Consider the following 21,905-nt stretch of genomic DNA (forward strand, 5'->3'; position numbering starts at 1 on the left):
AGTAGGGGGGAGGGTAGGAGGCGAGGGTTCTGTTTTAGAATCATAAACTGTATAATCTTACTCCTTCACATGACAGAGAAAGAAACTGAGCCCCAGAGTGGTGGAATGAATGGTGGCTTAGGAAATGCATCTAAATTAGAGTGATGGTATCAACCCCATAGGATTGCTGTGAGGTATCACTGAGATAAAAAACATCACCTTTTTGCCTTAGCACAGATGAAGTACATTAGAAGACATTAAGCTACTTAATCATGATCCTCTGTCTTTCTCCAACTCCGCCCCCAACCCCTGGAATGAGTGTAGGCTCCATAAGAGCCTGTTTTTTCTCTAATGTTGCAAGCACACAGTTAGTATTTGTCAAATGAATGAATTTTATATAAAAAAATCTTAGCATAGTGTCTGTTAAATAGTAGGCACTAGAGTATGAGTAGCTGTAATTATAATGGTGGTCGGAGGTGGTGAGGACACAACCCCAGAGGACAGGCTCCCAGGCTAGTCCTCTCTTAACCCAGAATAGATAAGCACAGAATAAATTACTCAATACTGTCCCCCTTTTAGTTTCCACCTAGGTCCCTTTATTAAATCCCAAAGAAAATAAGATATTTAAAGCAATGCCTTGTACACAGGTTGGTCTAATACCCGAACAGAAGGTCCTCACAGTATGTTCCACGTCTTTCAACACGATTGAGGAACACACTTAACACACATACTTCAGCTATAAATAATAATGGAAATAGAGCTTGAGTTCTGTCAACCCCTAACTCCCACCATGCTTTGTGCATTCTTCACAGATCAATACATCCTCGAGCAGGAGTTAGAGACAGGAGAGCTTGAAAGGATGGCTGGATAGTTCCCCCCTGTTAATCATGTGTGCTACACATGTTTGAGAATTATGTCATATCTCAGCACCTCACATCCAGATGAAAAATGGAACTTCAAAAGCAGTGCAGAACCGAATGAGTGCTGACTCACAATTTATGACTGAAATTTCAAAATGGGTTATCCATTGTAGTCACTTGCCCCACCCTCTGGCTGAGGGGAAAACCCATATAGTCAGAGGAAGGGCACCCTTCCCAGGGCTGCAGAGGGTTCTCAACTGGTTTCCTGTGAATCACTACAAGGAATTCTCAAGGAAAGGAAGTCTCTGTTAGGGCCGAATGACAAAGCAAAGGCCCTCTCATGGGCTTCCATAAGTGCTCACCCCTCTCCATCTTTTTGCCAGGTCCTGTCCACTAGAAAGAGAAAGTGACTTGAAGATCCAAGCCAAAGAGAAGATGACCCAGCAGTCTGAGCAGACAGGTAGGTGTGTCTGCTTTAAATATACATATATATTACAAATTGGGAAAAGATGGCCATTGCTTTGTCTTGGGGGAAAGACTGAGTACAGCACCGAGCCTCTGTGTCATGCCCCAGACACCACCTCGAATCCACCTTTTCATTCCAGCCCCTGAGCAAAAGTGCCAATTGCCTGGTCAAATGGGGCCTTTTCAATTTTCACTAATTCATAAATATTTATTAGTTCCTATGATGGCCTTAGAGCCCTCAGCTTTTATGCTGGCTCCCTAACTGGCTCACTCTGGCCAAAGGGCAAACTGTCCACGCTCACCGTCCACACTCACAGGATGAGCCCTTTTAGTTAACCCACATGTGATATTTATAAAACAACCAGGGGAATTTATTCTGGGACAACTTCATTTACTGTTGGTAGAAGTAATTTTTGAGGATTTGTAGTTTGTTGGTTTTCTTTGTTGATTCTTTAAATCTGAGTTTATCATCCAAAAGAATTCCTTTCTATTAAAACAAACCAGTCTATACTTTAACATACCCATTCTCCACCCTTTCTCCCCAGAGGAATGTGCCTAACGCCACTTGAGTACTAAAATTTATGGCTTAAACTTGCGCACAATGGACACGCTCGGCTGGCCCTTGGTCACCTCTGCAGAGGCACCTCTGTCTGCTCTCGCCCAGCTGAGAAAGAAGTGGAGAGCTGCTTCTACACCTGCTGGTGGAAACACATCTGGAGTCATGTTGCTCTCTGCAAACACCATGATATATTTATATGTTTAATTCCATCACAAGGTTCAGGAACACTTTACTAGCAGTAAAATAGGATGATGTTATATGCAAGCACTATAAAATTATGGCCAGGACTACGCACGTCCATAGAGAAACATGCTACTGAACCACATGGTGATAAGCTACGCCTTAATTTTTTCCATTAGTGATATTCCTTTTTTCCCCCAGCTTCTAGTGCTCAGTAGCGCAGAGATGACAGTAGTTGCCCAAAACTTGAGAAATTTTATAGGCAAAAACTCCCATGAAGTAAACAATCCACTAGCTGCTGCTGCTTCTCCTCCTTTTTTTTTACAAATTGGGAAAAAATGACCACCATTTTGTCTTGGGGGAGAGACCGAATACAGCAGAGAGCCTCCAGCTGGGCCAGTAGATAGAGTCCTGAATGGGGGTGCCATGCCCTGGGTTCATCTCAGGATCACTCCTCTACACCCACAACACACCCTTCACAAAATGTGCGGCCCAAGGAAGGAAACTCTGAACTCCCAACTCAGCGAAGTCAAAGCACAACCCCAAGGTCATGAGAAGACTGGTCCTTCTAGCACAGCCCCCATGACAAGGGTCCATGGGTTACCTGGAATTTAGGACAGAAAGATGAAGAGTCCATACACCATTCTAAAGCCCCAGAGTTGGGGGACAGAGCATGACCCCTCTAAGCATGAACAAAAGGATCTGCCTTGCTATCTTCCCAAACACCTAACTTTGGCCCTAACTCCCATTCATTGGCCTTGGAAACACCACTCCTAGTTTCTGAGCCACTGGCCAACTTCATTAAGGATTCTCAGCTGGCCCCATGGTCTACTCTTGGCCATAAGGAATTTCAAATCTTTTACCAGATGGCAACATGCTGTGATAGAAAGAGACACACACACACCTACCCTGGTCTGGAACCCATACTGCAGAGTCACAGCCCCTGACCATGCACTAGGATTTGTCTCGGTCACACATATCCACACAGAGACCCGGGGCTGCCCCTGGCCCGCGATCCCCCATGTGGAAGCTGACATCTGCCTGTGCATTCCTGGGAAAGGTATGGGGGCCCAATTTATGGTTCTGGATGGTTTTCGTTAACTTATATTCCAATTTTCAAAGTAACCAGTGATCTACTTTCTCTCACCTTTGAATTTAGCCCTGGAAGGCGCATCTCTGAGCAACAACTGGGTCACAGACACAACTGATTTGAATCAAAGAGGGCTATTTAGGCCCCATGTTCCTGTTTGGCAGTTGTATCTCAGTTGATTTGTGCATAAGCATGTGCACAGACACACATATACAGAACCATAAGGAAATGCATCACCATGTTAACACCGTTTCTGTCTGGTGAGATGAGAGGTAATTCTGCTATTGTCTTCTTTATACTGTTCTTTTCCAAATTTTCTACAGAAAGACCACTATTATAATCATAAAAAGAAAATAAGTGTTATCAAGTTTTTGTTCTTTGAGTTTTTGTAGGGATGATGATAATTAATAATAATGATTATAATAATAATAGTAATGTCTTACTGGGGAACAAAACCAAAAGTTTTTTGTGTTTTTTTTAAAATAAGGACAAAACAAAACAAAACAAAAAAACCCCAACATCTTAGCTTCAGGCTTCACAATATTATAGGAGCCACAGTATGTTACACACGAAACCAGATCCAAAGTTGACTATTAAAGTATATAGGGCAGGCCAGCTAGGTGCTGGGACACAAGAGGAAACAGAGCGAGGCACTCTGCCCTCAAGCAGGGCACACACTCAGGAGAGATTGGCACTGAAAACAACACAGCAGAGAAGAGGGACACACGGGGGCTTTGAGAGCACATGGCTAGATGACTCAAGGTAGGGAGGGTGTGTTTCAGGCCTGGTGGGAGATGGGGGTGGCAGGTGGACGGGGCTGGAGGGTACAGGGTAAGATGAAGGATTTGGACCTAATCATGTGGGTGATGGAAGCCACTGGCAGGTATTAGATGGCAAGCCATAGGACCAAATTTGTGTTTTAGAAGAATCTTCCAATGCAGAGGCCAGGGTGCACTTTGGGGAGGCAAGGGACCCCAGGTAAGAGATGGTAAGGCCCCCAGTAGGGAAGGGACATGGAGTGGGGGAAGGGGAACATCTAGGGGTCAGAGGTGATAAAGCCTGCGTGAAAGGAGGGGAGGAAGGAGCCAGGATGACCTGGACAAGACGGGAAAAGAGGAGAAATCACTGGTCCTGTGTGTGTTCAGTGGTGGGGGCTGGGGACAGAGCGTAAAGACAAGCTGAGGGTCAGGTCTGTCCTGGGTATGCCTAGGAGTGCTTTTCTTTCCCTGGCAAACCTCCTTCTGTCTCTAATCTTCATATACTTACTATCCTAACAGTGGGAGTTCCACACAAAGGGAATTCTGTTTATCCTAATTCTGTTTTGACCATGTAAAAAGTGGAAGTCTTCTGCATCAGACATTTTTACGTTGATGAAATAAGGGGGCAGGGACCACTCACCTCTTTTGGTGTCAACAGCAGACACAGCCTGGATCAGGAGAGGTGCGTTTGACTCGGAGTACTCCACAAAGACGAGCAGCAGCTTCAGGGCCGTCTTCACCACCAGGCGGAACTGCGCAGAAAGGAAACCATCACGTACAGGCAGACACAGCCGTGCACACCCGAAGGCATCGTCTCCTACCAGGAGCTGGCACCCACGCTTGCTTTGGCCCAAGTACTCTTCTCAACAATTACACAGGTTTCTTCACTGGTGCCTGAGAGGCAGGTATTAGAATTATCCCCCTTGCTCAGATTAAGAAACTGAGGCACAGAGTACCCTGCCCAAGAACACACCCTTAAAATACAACCCGAATTTGAACCCAGGGCCTTGGGTCCCAGAGCTCACACCCAGTTGTCTCTCAATATCCCAGGTAGCAGTTGCTGAGTCAGTTACAGTTGTTTCCCCTTATTAATGGGGATACGTTCCAACCGAATGCCTGAAACCACGGATGGTACCGAACCCTTCATACCATGTTTTTTTCTATATATACCTACCTACAATAAAGTTTAATTTATAAATTAGACATAGTAAGAGATTAACAACAATAACTTACAATAAAAAGGACAACTATAACAACATCCTTTAATAAAGTTATGTGAAAATGGCCTCTCTCTTATTGACCTGCACTCACTCTTCTGTTTGTGAGGATGTAAGATGACACAAGGCCTCAGTGATGAGATGCAGTGAGGTGAACGAAGCAGGCATTAGGACGTGTTAGGCTACTGCAGCGTGACTTGAACACAAGCACTGTAATACTGCGACAGTCCTGATAACCAAGTCAGCTACTAAGTGACTATTGGGCAGGGAACATATATACAGTGTGGATCCACTGGACAAAGGAATGATTCATATCCCAGGTGGGATGTAGCAGGACAGCACAAGAGTTCATCATGCTACTCAGACTGGCAATCAATCTAAAGCTTATGAATTGTTTATTTCTGGAATTTTCCATTTTATATTTTCAGACCACAGTTGACCAGAGGTAACTAAAACCACAGAAAGCAAAACCACAGGTAAGGAGGGGATACTGTACTTTGTTTTTTCTAGACTAGAACATTGTGAAGTAGAAATGATCACAGTTCTCATTTTTCTGGTGAGGACACAGGGACTGCAGGTTAAATGACTTGTCCAAGGTCACAATAGCCAGTTCAGGTGAGCAAGAATCTGAAACAAGTCCCATTCTTAAAACTGAGCAAACAAGGCCATCTGGGGCCTTAAAATCCACACTGACTGTGCCCAAGGCACAGCATTTGTGAGAAGCCACATACAGCCCAGGCTCCCTCCTTCACACAGATCACAGGTTGTTCACCCAGAGAAATTCCCAAACCTCCCAACTCCAGTTTAGCCAGCCCTGGGCTGTGGCAGCAGCAGAGATTTTCAGGTCAGCTCCCTCCCTGTCCCCCAATGCTGCTGCAACCTTCACTCATAATCTCCTTTCCTGGACTCACTTCCTTCTAAGAACGTCCTCCTCAGGACACCCAAACATCAACTACCTTCTGGAAATGGGTTTGAATCCTGCATCTAAAAAGCAGCAAGCCTGCCTGGCCAGCTCATTCCACTGCAGCAATTTACCTGTCAGTGCCCTGCCCCTCAAAGGCAGTAACACGGTCCAGGGAGAGGGGCTTATTTGCACCGTGCCTGCAGGGCCTGGAATGTCACTTGGCTCAGCTATGTTTCCTCAATAAATGAATGAATCGATTAATGACCAGTCAGTCAATGCATGGCCCTCACCTCCATCACTGTGGTTGTGGAGAATTGGCTCCAGGTTCTCCACTTGCAGCCCAAGGGAGACCAACGGCCTCCTGGAGGCATCTTCTCACATCAAAATATTAGGGACACGTGTAGACTTTACAGGGAACTTGGAGCATTGCACACTCCCCACAGGAAACAGCGTAAAAGCACCATCCACCTCAGGTCATTTCTCCAAAATCGTGTGAACACCTCCACTACCTTGCCCTTCTCTCCTGTCACACTTCCCTAGTAAACCATGTCTTTTCCTTGATTCCACATCTCTCTCCAGCCAGTCCTGTGGTTCTCAGGTCCCCTTTACAGGAAAACTTCTCAAAAGAGTTGTCACACTCCTGGCTCCATTTCTTTACTTCTCAGTGACTCCTTAACCCAATCTGACAGGGCTTCTATCACCATCAAGCAAGGGAAATTACTCTTATTAAGGTTTCCAGCGGCCTCCACCCAGTCAAATCCAATTGTTGCTTCTCTGTGCTCATTTTAGCTCAATTAATTGCCCCCTCCAGAAACAATATCCTCCTATCATGGCTGACCAGAGGCTCCTGCCTGAATGGCCACCCCCTGCTGGCCCTTCTCTTTCTATGGTGCTCAACCTCGAGGTGAGGAAAGGCCTCAGAGTTCACGCCTGTGCCCCTTCCTTCTCTTTCCACACATTCTCTCTAGGTGAGCTCATCCAGCCTCTTGGTTTTCAATCTCGACTATGGCTCAAAGCTAACTGTTGCTTCCCAGGCCTGACCAAACTCCTGGTCTAGGTGGTTGCACAGTCACCTGACCCGACATCTCCACTCAGCTAGCACCTCAAATTCAATGTGGCCAAAAGAGAACTCTTGATTTTTACTTATGCTGACTCCACTCCACCTACCACTCCCAGCCTGCTCCTTGCACAGTCCCCATCTCAGTCCAAGGATGTGCCATCCACTGAGTGGTGAGTGGGAGTCACCCTGGACTTTTCTCACCCCATTCTCACAACAAATCCATCTGCTAAGGTGACAGAGCTTCCTTCAAGAGCTGTCCTGACTCCACCCACCTCTCCATCTCCCATCCACCCTGGACCACTGTGAGAGCCTCCTAAGTACATCCAGCCTTGGCCCCCTGAAGTCCAGTCACCACACAACAGCCAGAGTGACCACTGCACTCTCACCCCTCCAATGGCTCCACACTGCACTCAGGAGACAATCAGTTCCTGCAGGTCTTATGTCCTGGTCTCTGATACCCTTCCCTGTCACTCTCCCTCCTGCTCAGTATGCTCCTTTCTTTAAACATGTGACTATATGTGTTTAATGTACTGAAGCTTGTTCATGATTTAGTCTTCCCATTGGCTATTCCCTAACCAGTCACCATAAGAGTGGCCTTTTCCTAATCTTCAGGTCTGAGAAATGTCCCCTCATGGGAAATGTCTTCCTGACTTCCTCATGTGGAGGAGCCCCTTGGTCACTCTCACATCATCCCCTTTTCTTCACATCCTTTATTATGACCTGAAACTGCTATGTCCACATTTGTTCACCTTTGTTGCCCCCAACTAGAATGTCAGCCCCTGGGGCAGAGATGTTTTATCTGACGCACTGGAAACTGCATCAGTCAGTACTGCACACGAAGGGCAGGGGCATGCTCCTTTCAGAGGGGGTCCTCTCCCAATCCAGCCTGTTGTATTGTGTGGAGCAGGTCACCTTGGCCCCATCTCTGTCCTCAGCAAAGCCAAGGCCCCTGCACAGTTATCCTGAGGACAAGCAGCACCTCGGACTTCCATTCTCACCGGAGCTCTCTGGAGAGCCCTCAGCTCTTCCGGGCATTTCACCTTCATAACTCGAGTCCCGCATTTGTTCCTCTGTTCCCTGAGAAGGAATAAACTAAATTCCAGAGTGTTTTTCTCACCAACTACAAGCTTGGGGGTAGGAGGGGAAGGCAACGGCATAAGCAGCTGCACTATCTTTGTACATTTAGAGCTGAAGAAATTTCTTCAAGTAAATAAAACACCCAGCAAGTCCAGGCTTGGCGACTTCCTTAGTGGGCGGACTGTCATTATGTGGTTTAAGCCTTCTCAGTGCCTTCCTGGGAAAGAACCTGGCTGCTGCCCAACCCCGCTCCCCCATTAGCTGGCCTCAGCAGGGGCCCCCTATGGCCATCTCGTCAAGGTTTCTTTTGAGCATCTCTGTGGTCATGGGGCCTTGGCTGACATGGTCCCAGGACCCAGAACCCCTTAGCCACACTCCATTACCAGGCTCTCTAATTAGGAAACCACTGTTTTCTAGCAAATCCTTTTCTATTGGTCTCAACATGCCTATTCATGTCTTCTCCTTTGCTTAAAGACTCTATTTGGAGATTTTTTGGCATTGTAATTTAAAAAAGAGAGAGAGAGAACCCCCAAACCCATGATTTCAAGTTTCTATGAATTTGGCTTCAGTTGAGTCTAAGTTTATGTTTATAGGTGTTTGGAAGACTTACTATGTAAAATTCATAACAAACATATTAAGTAGTTAAACTACACTAGAAAAGAGAGCACATTAGGACATTAACTTTATGGAAATGCATGGTACTAATTGCAGGCATGTCTTAACTAATCATCAAATACATCCATCAGGACTCCTCAGAAATACCTTATTAGCATTACTGCACACACCTGAAAGTGATAAAAGTACATTACTTCAAAGATCTCTACATCAATCCCTCATTTATCCAGAAGGCACTTAATTTGATGCCCTCGAGTATGTGGAATACAATCAAAACCCTCCAGAGCCTTAGAACAGGTACAATGGAGGCCACACACCCATTCCTCCAAGTCAAAACACGAGGCTCATCTCAAAGCTCTTAAAAATCCACCATTGGTGCCGCTTGAACTTATCTTAGACATTCTAACAAGAGTAACTACTGAGACTCTGAGCCCACATCTGCTGAAAGGGACAAACAAGAGACCAGTGACAGATCATGTGAGGCAGGTCCACAGTGGCACCAAGACTGAGGATCACGAAGAAGATGGGAACAAGCCGCAGGGCTCCCAGCGCACACACTACTGCATGGCTCAGACACCCAAGGCTTCTCAAAGGGGCGTGGCTGTGTCACCCCAATCTCAACTGCCTGCTTTTCAGCTCTGCCTGGTGTTCCTTCACGTTCTAGCGAAGAGTCTCACTGAAATGACTTCTAAGCTCAAACACTTGCCCACCTGCCTAGCACCGGGGGAAGATCAATCAGAACTGATTCTCATTCTTATGGAAGACCGATCACTTGGAAAGACAAAGCCGCCAGTAACAAAAGAGTTCAACAGGGAAGCAGGGCAACAGGAGTCAGCCTCAGAAGCAGTGGGCCAAAGGCAACCGGGCTGGTGCAGGGAGTGCAAATTCCTACATCTGCAGCTTCTGAGTGGCCGCTTGCTAAGGTTATTGCTGGAGGAACTCAGAGCCTGGATGGGGGTGGACTGGCTGCACCATTTAAGGTCCTTCCAATCCCAAGATGCTCTGCTGCTTCTTTCAACATGTTCAGTACCTTCCAGATGCCCAGCACCCAACGAGATGATCATCCCACTGCTGAGACAGGACCCAGAAACACCTCCACAACACCCAGTTGGCAGTGTTACCCATACTAGAGGCCTCAGAGTCAGGTCTCTGAGGCCAGAAAGCCCTTCCCAGGGGACAGCCCCTTCAATGAGAAAGTCAGTCAGTCAGACAGGCTCAGAGCTGATCTGACCACCGATTTGGGTTTCCATGGAGCAGAAAAGCTATGTGACAGCCTTTGGGCTCCTGCTCACACAAATGATTCCACTTCCTCAGGGCGGAGGAAACACACGGAGGGTCTAGATTCTGCCTTTGGGCCACACGTTACCTATTTCTCATGTAATCACCTTCTAGGGAATCCTAGTATTCTATTTTAATGTTGTCCATTCTAACAAATTATGCTTTATATTTCTTTAACACACACAGCTAAATGACAGTGTGTAACAGGAATCAGATACAATCCCTTTGCATGAGAGGAAAACGGGAACACACAGCCAGCTGTGAACTATTGTGTTTCTCATATGTATTTAGCACATTTTGGGGGTGACTAGGCTGAACTTTCCTTTCTGCTGTAGCTCTCAATTTGCACTCTCTGTTCCTGCTCAGCAGAAAACAGAGGCCATGAGTCCTCAGAGAGACAGAAATGCCTGTAACCCAGGGATGTACCATTTTTCAGGCCTCAGTCAGGGGACTGACTCTTCAGACTGCATAAACAACTGGGGGCTCAATGTCACCTCCCCACCAAGGAGGCTGGGATGTAGGGTAGCAGGATGGTGTCCACATGGTGCTTTGCTGTTTTTTGGTGGGGTTTTTTTCTGTTGGTTTTTTTTTGGGGGGGGGTCCCTTTTTTGGGTCAACCCACAGAGAGGGTGTGGAGTCAGTCTGTATAGAACCCGGGTGTCTAGGTTTTAGATAAAATGTAACCACCAGATGTATGGAAAAGGAATAAAAGGCAATTTTCCTCAATAATTTTGCACTTAAAGGCAAACTGGAGCTCCCTGCATGTTTTATTGTACTTAGAGAAACCCAAGAACTATACTTAGCAGGTCAAATGTGCTGCTTATTAAGTAGAAATAAAAGTATTCCCAAAAATCTCCAAATTCCTACTCCTCTTCTAAAAATTCAACAACCATAAAAAGAAAACAATTTCCAAACCTCAGGATTTAAATTACAAAGGGGGTTAGAAAAACATGCTTCATTCTATTTGTTTCGTTTTCCACTAAAAAAGCATAAATACATGTTATAGAAGTGGATGCTGGTTATTAAAACTGAATTCAAAATTGGTGAGATAACTGGATCTACAAAGCTTTGCCACTGTTTACAAGTGTACCAGAAAGACTTAAGAATATCTGAGTATTTTAACAACAGAGAAATTCAAGTGACTTAAGATACTAGAGTTTCTCAATGAAATGCTTTATTCTAATGACATGTACTGAAGCTCAGAATTCCTGTGCAAGGATCTGAGATCAGGCCCTAAAGTCTTTGTTGCTGGTTATTCAACAGTGCAACAGATATCTCAGACTCTGTAGCTCTCCCCCCCCCCCCCAAAAGACAATGTCAGCAAAACGAGGTGGGTCCTGTCAGAAATAAAGTACAGGACCAAATATGTTATCTGAGCACAGAACTCTGGACAAGGCTCTCAGGTGTCCCTGAAGGAGAAATATAGACACCAGGGTTGGCACATCTGCCAGGACAGGAAGTCACCTGCATCAAATCCACATGCTATAGCCTCAGGGCCTGATGGCAGACTTGCTTATGACCCGATAAAATTTGCAAAGAGAGAAGCAGCTTTAGGATGAATGCAGTGGGCCAAGTGCAAGGCTGGGAAGCCCTTAAGTTTTCACTAGCTAGTGGATAGAAAACCTTGCAGAATGTTAAATACGGCAGATTACTCAAAAATAAAACAAATGTCAAAAGAATAAATAGCACTACAAATGAACATTTTCTTCTATTGAGATAAAATTCTTGGGGCTTAGCTAGAGGTTTCTTTAAAGAATGGTCGCTAAAAGTGAACAAGATCAGAAAGCATCCACTTTGCTAACTTTCCTTTAGGATGTTCATTGTAATTATGAAGATTTGGGTAACATAGGTACCATAGGTAACAGAAACCCATTCTGTTACTGTTCACTAAGTAATACCAAAAACTCTGCACTGAAAAACTGCCTTAAGGAACACCTTGAAGGAGAGAAAACCAATAAGGCTGGGTACTTTTCCTGTTAGTGATATTCCTGTTTTCAGATGCAAAATCTCACGTTCTATGAGGCTACATAACTTGTCACAACTCATTGCTGGAGGAAGTCAAAGAAAAACATGGGCCAACCATTCTTTCAACTCTACTATGGGGAACCCCATCTTTCCCTCTTGTGCAAAAACTTAAGCTTTGGGGAAATGTGACAAATATTCTTTTCCAAGCAATAATCAAGGTTAAAGAACTTTCTGAAGTAAACACCAGCCCTGGAAACAAGACAGTGGACAAAACTAAGCCTTAGGTGTGGTGAATGTGCTGTGAGGAAGTCTGGCAGCCAGCTCACATCTCCTTAGAGTGGATGGAGGAGGGTAGGCAGGTGAGTGCTGGCAGATAGAGAGAGGCATGGGAATGGCAGTCAACAGCCTGGCAAAGGCAACCCTGAGCCTGCAGGGCCACTTCCAGGCAGGGCCCCAGAAGCCTCTGCTTCTTCTGGTCCTACTGTCCACTCACCTCTCCTAGAACATCTCTTCACAAGGAACAGCACACAAGTTGCTCTGTGGTTTTTATATCACCTCAACCATTCTTCTGTATTAGAACCACCCACCTCTATTCATTCTCCAGCTGTTAGAACACAGCTGCTAGTCCTTGCCTATCTACCCTAAAAGGGGCAGAAGGGTCTAAGCTTCATCCCCTGCTCCTGTTTCTCATGTTTATGGGGATCTGTCTATGGAACATGGTAAACTGCCATTCTGGTTTATCGAGAAGCCTCTTAAAAATTGAAGAACCAGCAATCAGCTCCCTCTGTGGATTGGAGAAACTACTGTGCCAGCCCTGTGGCTGGAGAACCATCCTAGACCATGGGGTCCCCTCAATATGCTAGTTCCTATAAAGTCTGGCCTGAACCTCTGGTCTCTTTCTATGGTACCTTCCTGAAACAATGACTAGTAACCCCTTCTTCCCCTTTTATATTTCCACTGAGATTATCCTCACATGGAGGGCACCCAAGAGATCAAATTAGTGAGAATTCATTTCCTGGGTGTAATAGCCAAATAGCCAGCAGGATAGCAATCAATAGTCCTAACAGGGAAGCTGGCTCTTTGTACCCACAATGTCTCTAACACAAATATGACATGAACATGCCATTAAAACACCTGGAATTTTCAGAATGTTACCCAATGAAACATTGATAAACATGGAAAGCAATCAAACACAACCTCATTCGCTAAATATGTTTTCAAGAAATTAGAAACAATGAAGCTCTTTAAATGTCACACACAATCAGAGACAATTTGATTATTTAAGAATACGAGAAAAGTCAAATGAATTATAGTACATTCATATGGCTGAATAGTATGTAGGCATTAAATCATTAAACATGTTTTTAAAGTATTGTAATAAAACATAAAAATGCTTAAAAATATTTTTAGTTAACTCTGTAAGAACAATTTACAGAAAAATCAGAAGGAAATGTCCAAAGTTAAAAATCTTTATAGCTATGTAGCACTTCAGGTGATTTTTACTTTACTTTTTGTTGTAGTTCTAAAGTTTTATACAAGAGACTACATTACTCTTATAATCATAAAAAATTCAGCCAAAGTTTTAAAAGGTAATTTTTAATATCAGATTTCATATTATACCAATAAACTTTAGCTGCTTTTTTTTCCTCAATCTGTTATTATTAACTACATCATAAAAATTACTCTTAATCGAAATTTCTATGAATAATATACAGATTGATTCAAGTAATTTTTGGAAAGACTAAACTTTAAAAATGCAATAGAATTTATTGGTTGAGTAGATCTCATGGTACTGAATACACTTAAAGTGTTTTTAAATCTACAAAATTAGACCTCTGGCTTCTCCTTAGAAAGCTGCAAAGGGTGTCACTCCAAACCTAACAATGAGAAAAGCCAAATAATGATTAAAATCATAACTTTTCTTGAGTCCACTAGAGAGCTGGAGTTTCAGGGCAACCAAGTAGCCAGAGCTCTAAGGAAGGACAGCTTTCCTTCCTTAGATGGGACACCAGCAATGGCCCATCTAAGGCAGAGTAGGGAAGGAAGGTGGGGTCTCCATACAAACCCAATAGTTTTAACAAATTGCTAAAGGCCAAGCATGGACTACCATAAGAGTATGGAACCCCTGGGAACTACAGGCACAAAGGAATCTGCATCCACTCGCCGGCGCTCTCCAGTGACCTCAAAGCAAATCATGAAGAATATCTCCCCGTAGTGCAAGCCTGGGTGTGCACAGTCAAGTAACCAGAACAACAGCAACAATCCCACAGGAGGAAGGGAGCAGCCACCATACCACCTGGAAAGGTGGGGAACCATGCACAGTGCCTTCTCCTCTATGAGACAAAAGCCCCCTGCAGCACAAGGGGTGAAAGAGAAAGGAAAAGACTAAAACTCCTGGGGTAGGTGCAGGAAACCATTCTGAGCCCAGACCTTTTGAAGTCTCCTACTACTGAGGAAAGTACAGGGGCACTGAGATTGTCCCACCCCAAGACCCTACTAAAGACTAATGTGGGACAAAAAGGACAGAGAAGGCCCAGTTCACCATTTATAGGCATTAATACTACTGAGCTCGGTCAATATTACCCTATCAAGCTTTCAACCAAAAATTACAAGATGTATAAAAAAGCACCAGGCTAGCAAGCACCAAGCAACAGTACTCCATCACTAAGGGATGAGCAGGAGCATAGACAGAGACCCTCTCTGAGGCTCAGACACACAGGGAAGGTCTAAAGCTGAGAGTCAAAAAGGAACATTGACAAAAATCCTCTGGCAAATCAGTGCTCACCAAAGCACAAGAGGATGCTTTAAGAAAGTTGGAAACTGGTGGTGCACTAAAGATAACCACAGCAACAACAAACCCAAACTCAGCTCCATTCATGAGCAGACTGACGACCTCTCCCCTCTAACAGCCTGGAATTAGAGCTTTGCCCATTTGTAGGAGTTGATGCTATGGAGGTCAGTCGATACTACCCTATACATGACACCAAGCTTTCAACCAAAAAATTACAAGATGTACAAGAAAGTAAGAAAGCCCCAAATTCCCGCCCCTGTCAAGCAGCAAAGCAGCAAAACAGCCCAGCCGGGCTTGGCTCGGTGGTTGAGCGTCGACCTAGGATCCAGGCGATCGGTGTTCGATTCCCGGTCAGGGCACATGCCCGGGTTGTGGGCTGCAGCCGATCAATGACTCTCATCATTGATGTTTCTGTCTGTCTCCCTCTCCTTTCCTCTCTCTGAAATCAATAAAGATATATTTAAAAAAAAAAAAAAAAAAAGCAGCAGCAAAGCAATCAACAGAACCAGACTCAGATTTGACTCAAAGTTGGAACTATGTAATTAAATAATTAAGATGTTAAAGACTCTACTGGAAAGGTGGACAGCATGCATGAACAGATGAGAAATTTCAGCAGAGGGAAACTATAAGAAAGAGTCAATGGAAATGCTAGAAACAAAAAGCTATAAAAGCGATTAAAATATGTTTAATAAGTTCATCAGAAAAACTTAATAAGTCAATATAAATTGCCCTAAAAACAAACAAACAAACAAAAAAACAACACAATGAGGAAAATGGAGTGAATAAAAGTTTTACCCATGCAAAACATTTTTTTCATGTCAGTCACTGACACTTTAAAGCCTAAAACTTTCCTTTCCTGGACAGAAGCCAGATGCAAAATCTTAACAAGCTTTCTGTTGAAGGAAAAACGATCCTAATGAAGGCAGCCAAGCTGTTTCCCAATGTGAAGACCCAAAGATGCAGAGATTAGAAGACTTGGAAAATAATGTACCTTAAATGATGGCCCCCTACAGTGAGAACAGGAGTTCAGATATTCGTGCTTATCAAGACAGAAACTGTATATCATTTTTTAACATTTAGACACATCATTTAAAAGAATCCTTCCTAACGCTATTAAGGATAACTGAGCATAATATTTGATGCTCTGAGAATTTACAATGCTGGCACCTCAAACCATGCTAAGTTAAAATTAGTAAATCTTAAGACAACAGGGAGAGAATAGAAAAGTCGCCAAAGTCCATAAACAGTTAACTACCCCCATTCTCAGAAAAGGGTGAAAGATGAAGTCCAAAAATCATATCCTACACTTTATTAAATCCACTACTAATCCCTGGCAATGTGCTCCAGAGGATTTGGAGACAAATGTCTCATGAGCGCTTAGAAAAGAGAGGAAAACGCTGGGACCATCAGTTTCCAGGTGAGCAGGTCCTGGCAAACTAAGCACATCTTCTTTCCTAACAGTTAAGAGGTTGGTGGACTTGTGGGAAAAGAGTTGCTAGCTCACAACACTGGGCACTTACAGGCCAGTACAATGCTCAGTGTTTTACGTGTTCTTCATTATCATTATTCCATTTTGTAGATTATTATCTCCATTTTAAAGATGGAAACATAAGCCACCCAAAGGATCACGCAAGTATGCTTGACCCTAAAGCTCCACCCTCACCACCAGAGGCAGCATAACCTGACTTCAGGAAGGCCCTGGCAACTCAGTGAGGAAGCGAGGCTGGATGGTCAGAGAGTGGGCATCTTCTCAGTAACTGCACCAAAACAGTCCTAACGTGCCTAGACGGATCAGTGTCACCTTGCAGGCTGCACTGGCTTATGCATCCCTTGCCTCTGTCCACATTTTGGTTAATGACACAGAAGCTCTGTCATTAAACTTATGTTAAATCAAACCAAGATTAACAGGTTAATATGATAAATGGCCAAAGCAAAATTCATAATTATCTTGAGGTTGAAACTCTGTCCTGAAATCAAAGGGAAAGCCCTGCCTTTAGGTGTCAAACAATCACAGAGATGCAGACTGGCAGAAACTGCAAACACTGAAAAAAACCTGGGAGGTTCTGGGGATGATCAGTTTGATTTGAACCCGGATCCAGAGCAGCTGCTGAAAAGCCTAATGAATCAGAGGTGGAATTTGTGGAAGAAAGATGTTGTATCCTAGGAGGCTGCCAAATGACCAATCTCTGTACAGGATGCGCAGAAAAGTGAGTAACCTGTGTGATGAGGAATTGCAAATTATATCCCCACAGACTATCTGTGGCAACCACTGCATATAGCTTGGACAGAATGACATAACTGCCTTTAAAAACTCAACTTCTGTGGAAAAGTGAGTGTGTGTTGCTTCAGAAAGCAGTGCACAGTGTTTGGTTAGTGAGAGAGAGGCAGATGAGGGTCCTGATGAGGAAGGCTTTCCACCGATCCCAGTGGCCAACGATGGCTGCTGGAAGTATCAGGAATGTGGCTGGTGAGTGTTGGGAACATCTTTAACAAGACTCTGCCACCTCTTCAAGACTAGGATTTTGTAATTTTATAATACGTAACTCAAAAAGCACTTTAGATCTCACCCACACGTGGGTCACCTGAGTACCTCACAGAGCAGCAACATGCCGATGACTCTGAGATCAAAGGGCTCGCCAGCCAGCACTTCCTGGAGCACCTGGCACCGTGGAGGCATCTGCTTAGCTCTCCTTGGGGATATTGACTTCATCTCAAAACTAGCGTGTCAAAGCTTTCCTGCCAAGGAACCCCAATTTCCAACTTCTCTCCTACTGGAAGCACTGCTGTATTCCTAGCTCCCCAGACTCAAAACTGTGACCCCCACCTTTGATTCCTGCTTTTATTTTTCCATACCCAGCAACCTAATCCTAGGAAGCTATTCCTCAAAATGTCTCCATATTTCCATTATTCTGTTTCCAGCACAACTCTTGGCCAGGCCTTGTCACCTCCCAGCTTCGATACTGCACTGGCCCCCTTAGCTTCCCACCCCTGTCCATTTCTCCCCTGCTCCACTCCACTCTACACACCACGTGTTACTTATCGTCATCACCTTACTGTCCCCAGTGTGTAAGTATGTGTGTGTGTGTGTGTGTGTGTGTGTGTGTGTGTGTGTGTGTGTGTGTGTGTGTCTGAGAGAAAGGGAGAGGGAGAGGGAGGGAGAGAGAGAGAGAGAGAGAGAGAGAGAGAGAGAGAGAGAGAGAGAGAGAGAGAGAGAGAGAGAGAGAAAGTGTGTGAAAGTGAGCTGTGGCCAGGGCTCCCCTCAGGTCAGGTTTAGTAGCTGCACTGTGGGGAGTAGGGAAACGTGATCAACCTCACACACGTACAAAGGATCTCCAGAGATCTGTGATCAGCAACCTAGGGCACAGCTGGAAGATTAGATTCAATGAGGCTGACAGAAAACTAGAGAGAACAGAGCGAGCCAAGGCGGACAGCACCACAGGTAGGGCACATTCCGTGACTGCGTCAGGAGGCAGCCCTGGGGAACCCACAAGGAGTTGGGGGGCCCTGGGGCCTCCCCCGGGGCCAAAAGGAAATATACACAGACACAGAGAGACAGAGGCACTATTAGAGTGACAAAAGGCTGTGCTAAATAAGCTGAATCATCTTACCCCAGTTAATTAGACTTCCAGATGTATGAAGAGAAAAAAATTCATACCATGTGAGAAGTCACGGGGTGGGCATCTGCTTCTTACCTCTGACTGTAGAGTTTAAAGATGGACTTTGGTAAATAGAATAAAACACTTTATTGAAAAATACTTTTTCTTTCTTTTAAAAGTAAGTATTTGGCTGCAAATACATCCTTTTGTCCTCTGACTATGAGTCTCGAGTATCTGCAAATATGCATTGCCTAATGATCCTCTGGCAGGCAGCAGGATCACATCGCGTTGCCTTTCCTGGGGGGGAAAAGGAAGGATTTTGAAGACAGAATGACAAGGTTTCTCTAACCCAGGATTTCATTATCAACCCTGTGCCCGTGTAAGGTAAAAAGCACAGGATCTCAAGGTAAACCTTTCGGGTTCTCAGAACTCTGACTCTTACGGCCCCTGAACTGGAAAAAGCTCTTGTGGCCCCTATCGCCCAATATGTGTGCTTAAGGAAGGAGCTAAGGCTTCCTTCTCAAAACCTAAGAGTTTAGGTTGGTGCATCCTTTCTGCCTGCAGATTCCTCACTATCCAGACAAGGGCTGAGGGGGAGTGTCTGGGGACACCGTATTGGTTTTGAAAATAAGAAGTGATCACATTAGAACTGCACTGAAAACAAATTTGGTTGACTTTGGGCCACTAGCCTGAAACTGAGCACATCCTGCAGGTCATCTGACATAACAATGAATGAAAGTGGGCTGCGGGGCATCACCCATGGTCCCCTTTCTACCACCATAAGCTACAAGGCTCAGGCTGACCCTTGGCTCTATTTTCTTGTCCTCACAGTGACCGGCCCAGTGTTAAACACAGGAACCGGAGACTATTGTGGACCTTCCTTTGGGAAAATGAAAGACGCAGAGAAAAACCCAGCGCTGATCCAGTGCTGATGCCCCAGGTGAGGAAGCAAACGCTCCAGCTCAGGCAGAGGCCCAGAGAACAGCCGCCCAGCGGCCTGAATGCTTGTGTGCTACACAGGAAAGGAGGCTGGGAAGCAGCATTCCTACATACTCACTCGCAAGGGCTTTAACTTGATGATTTCTCCATGGTATTTAGAAATGCAATAAGGAATTTTCCCGTGTGTTCCGTTTTGGTTGTTTGTTTTCCTTACAGAATGATTCCAAAGAAAAATCGACAGGAAGCTGTTGCAACACCCCTGGCTGAGTCCTCCCGTCTACTGAGCAGACAGATGCATTCCCATGAAGGCTGTTTCCTTTAGCCCATCTCCTCTCATCCTTTCCCCCCTGGGTCTCTCATCTTTCCCATCTCCCCCTCTTCTCTCCTTTGTGTCTTTCCTCTCGGTATCTTCTCTTCCCCCTCCCATCCCCGGGGTCGGCTAAAAGACTGTCACTTTTCCTACTGCAAGCATGCTCAGTTTTATTTCCTGTTAGAAACAGGGCTGGCTGTTGGTGTTTTATCATGACCATGATAAAGCTATAAAGATTTCTTAATTTAGCCATGACATGTACCAAAAGTCCATTTTTATCGCAAAACCTCCTCCCTTTCCCTAGGTTTTGGGGTCCCGAGACCATCCAGAAAGCCTTGGGGGTTGGGGGAGCAGCTCCACATGAACATGGAGGTTAGGGGGGGCTCCCGGCACAAGGAAGGGAAAGGCATAAAGCACTGAGACAGGATGTGAGATAGGCATCTCCCCTCAGCCTGGCTAAGTCGAGCCAGTGGGCCCAGCGGTCCACGCAGCTTCTAAGGTCACCTACAGCAGTCTGTAAATAGAGTAATTTCCACTTTCCATAGAAAACAAAGCCAAAAAAAAAAAAAAAAAATGAAGGAGAAAAGGTTTCAGCCTTCTGAGAAAAACCATGGCTATTTCTATTATGAAACTGGAAGAAAAATCTATCATCAATAATACTAAGAAAAAGAAGAATGAGAGGAAGACGTAAGGGTCCACCTGGAACCCAATGGGTATTGATAGCAGTGCCATTCACAGAGGGAAGGCCTCCCACCCATCCAGGGCGCAGTCACCGTGACTCTAGAAGTCTGAAAGGAAGGTGCAGCCTCAACCTAGATCTTTTCTTGACACAAAGTCGAATCAGGGCCGAGCACTCCTGGAGTCCAGTAGGCTTCCTGCAAAGCAGAAAATGTGAGAGGCAAGGCCAAAAGGTGTGACTCACCACCGAGACCACGATGCCGATGCATGTAACAGGCTTGCCAAAGTAGGGTGACAGTGAATGCAGGGGTGGGGAACAGTCAGGGTTGGCAACATGCTCCACAGGGACCCCCAGAAAGCTATGTTGACTCTGTGATCTGCTTAAGTCAGGTTCAAGTCCCCCATCCAGGCCCTCTAGACCCTCCTCTGCCTAACTCTATCGCCCACTATAGTCACCTTGATCTCCCCCACAATGCCCCACCCCACCCTCACCCCCAAAGCTGGCCACGTGCCAGCCCTGGTTCACTTGCACCTGCTCAGGACAAGATCCAGTCTTCCTCCTCCTTCCAAGTCCCTTCTCCAACTAGACCCCTCATGGCCCTCCTCCAACTACATCCCTCATGGCCCCATCTGAGAACCCAGAGAGGAAGGTGCCAGAGCCTCACCAGCTTCCAGGACTCCTCAAGTGACAGGATGGATCTGCCTCCTTGGCACTGTACTCCTACAGTGTGGGGCCTCACAGCCAAGGTAAGGCTGGGCAGACACATGCCAATATCCATGGAGGAAATTAGATAGATTCTCATAACTAAGCATTATTTCCTCAACTACAAAATGGGAATGACATCGTTTACCTTATAGGAGATAATGCTTGTAAAGCAACCTACTACGGTGTGTGTTGCCTGGGAAATCTTCAGTAAAGGCTGGTTACTTTCATAATAAATGGAGGAGTTGAAAGGCAGTCTCCAATTCTTTCATCTACATATAGGAACATGTATATACATCTGCACAACCCATAAATATGTGCTTAAGTAACTGGACATATATGAACATGAAAGAGAGCAGGTAAGACTGATACTGTATCTATGGTATAAGTTTTAAATTAAACATTAAAAACCAGAAGTGCCAAAAGCATTTGATTAAACTAAAGAGAAGAAAACATAAAACGCATCAAAGAGCCATACCCTCTTGCAATTTGAGTGTATTTTTAAGTCTGTAAAATAGGAGTCCCCATTTGTACTGTGATAGGGCTGGAACCAAGCTAAAAAGGATTCCTTTCTTCAAAACCGTCTCAGACAGGACAACAGAAAGAAAGGTGTGTGATGCTGAAACCGAGTAAGATGTTCGACCAGAGCCTTCTCTTACCTTCGACCCGATGAGAGTGTACAGCCACTGAATGGTTTCATTGTGGTTTATTACTCCGTTCATCCCATCCACGTACAACATAATCTGGCCCAGAGCTACAGAAAGGGAGAGAAGAAGCAGCAGGGAGACATTATGGTTTTACGTGTAAATATAATTTTCAACAATCATAATGTCGGTTGAGATTTTCATGCTTTAAGTACACAGTACGTTAGGAACCAAACT

The 21,905-nt window shown here is 45.0% G+C and overlaps 1 protein-coding gene across 9 annotated transcripts in view; it reads right to left on the reverse strand.

Moving 5' to 3' along the window:
• FHOD3 (formin homology 2 domain containing 3) overlaps window positions 1–21,905 on the reverse strand; it is a 396,327-nt gene that overhangs the window by 148,896 nt on the left and 225,526 nt on the right. For all 9 annotated transcript variants that reach the window (XM_081149144.1, XM_081149143.1, XM_081149142.1 and 6 more), the window contains exons 6-7: window positions 21,684–21,778; window positions 4,532–4,643 (exon numbers count right to left, since the gene is read on the reverse strand). In XM_081149144.1, the coding sequence (XP_081005270.1) occupies window positions 4,532–4,643; window positions 21,684–21,778 (207 nt within the window). The remainder of the gene's footprint in view (window positions 1–4,531; window positions 4,644–21,683; window positions 21,779–21,905) is intronic.

Source organism: Miniopterus schreibersii (genome assembly GCF_964146895.1).
Source record: "Miniopterus schreibersii genome assembly, chromosome: 10".
Lineage (NCBI taxonomy): Eukaryota > Metazoa > Chordata > Mammalia > Chiroptera > Miniopteridae > Miniopterus > Miniopterus schreibersii.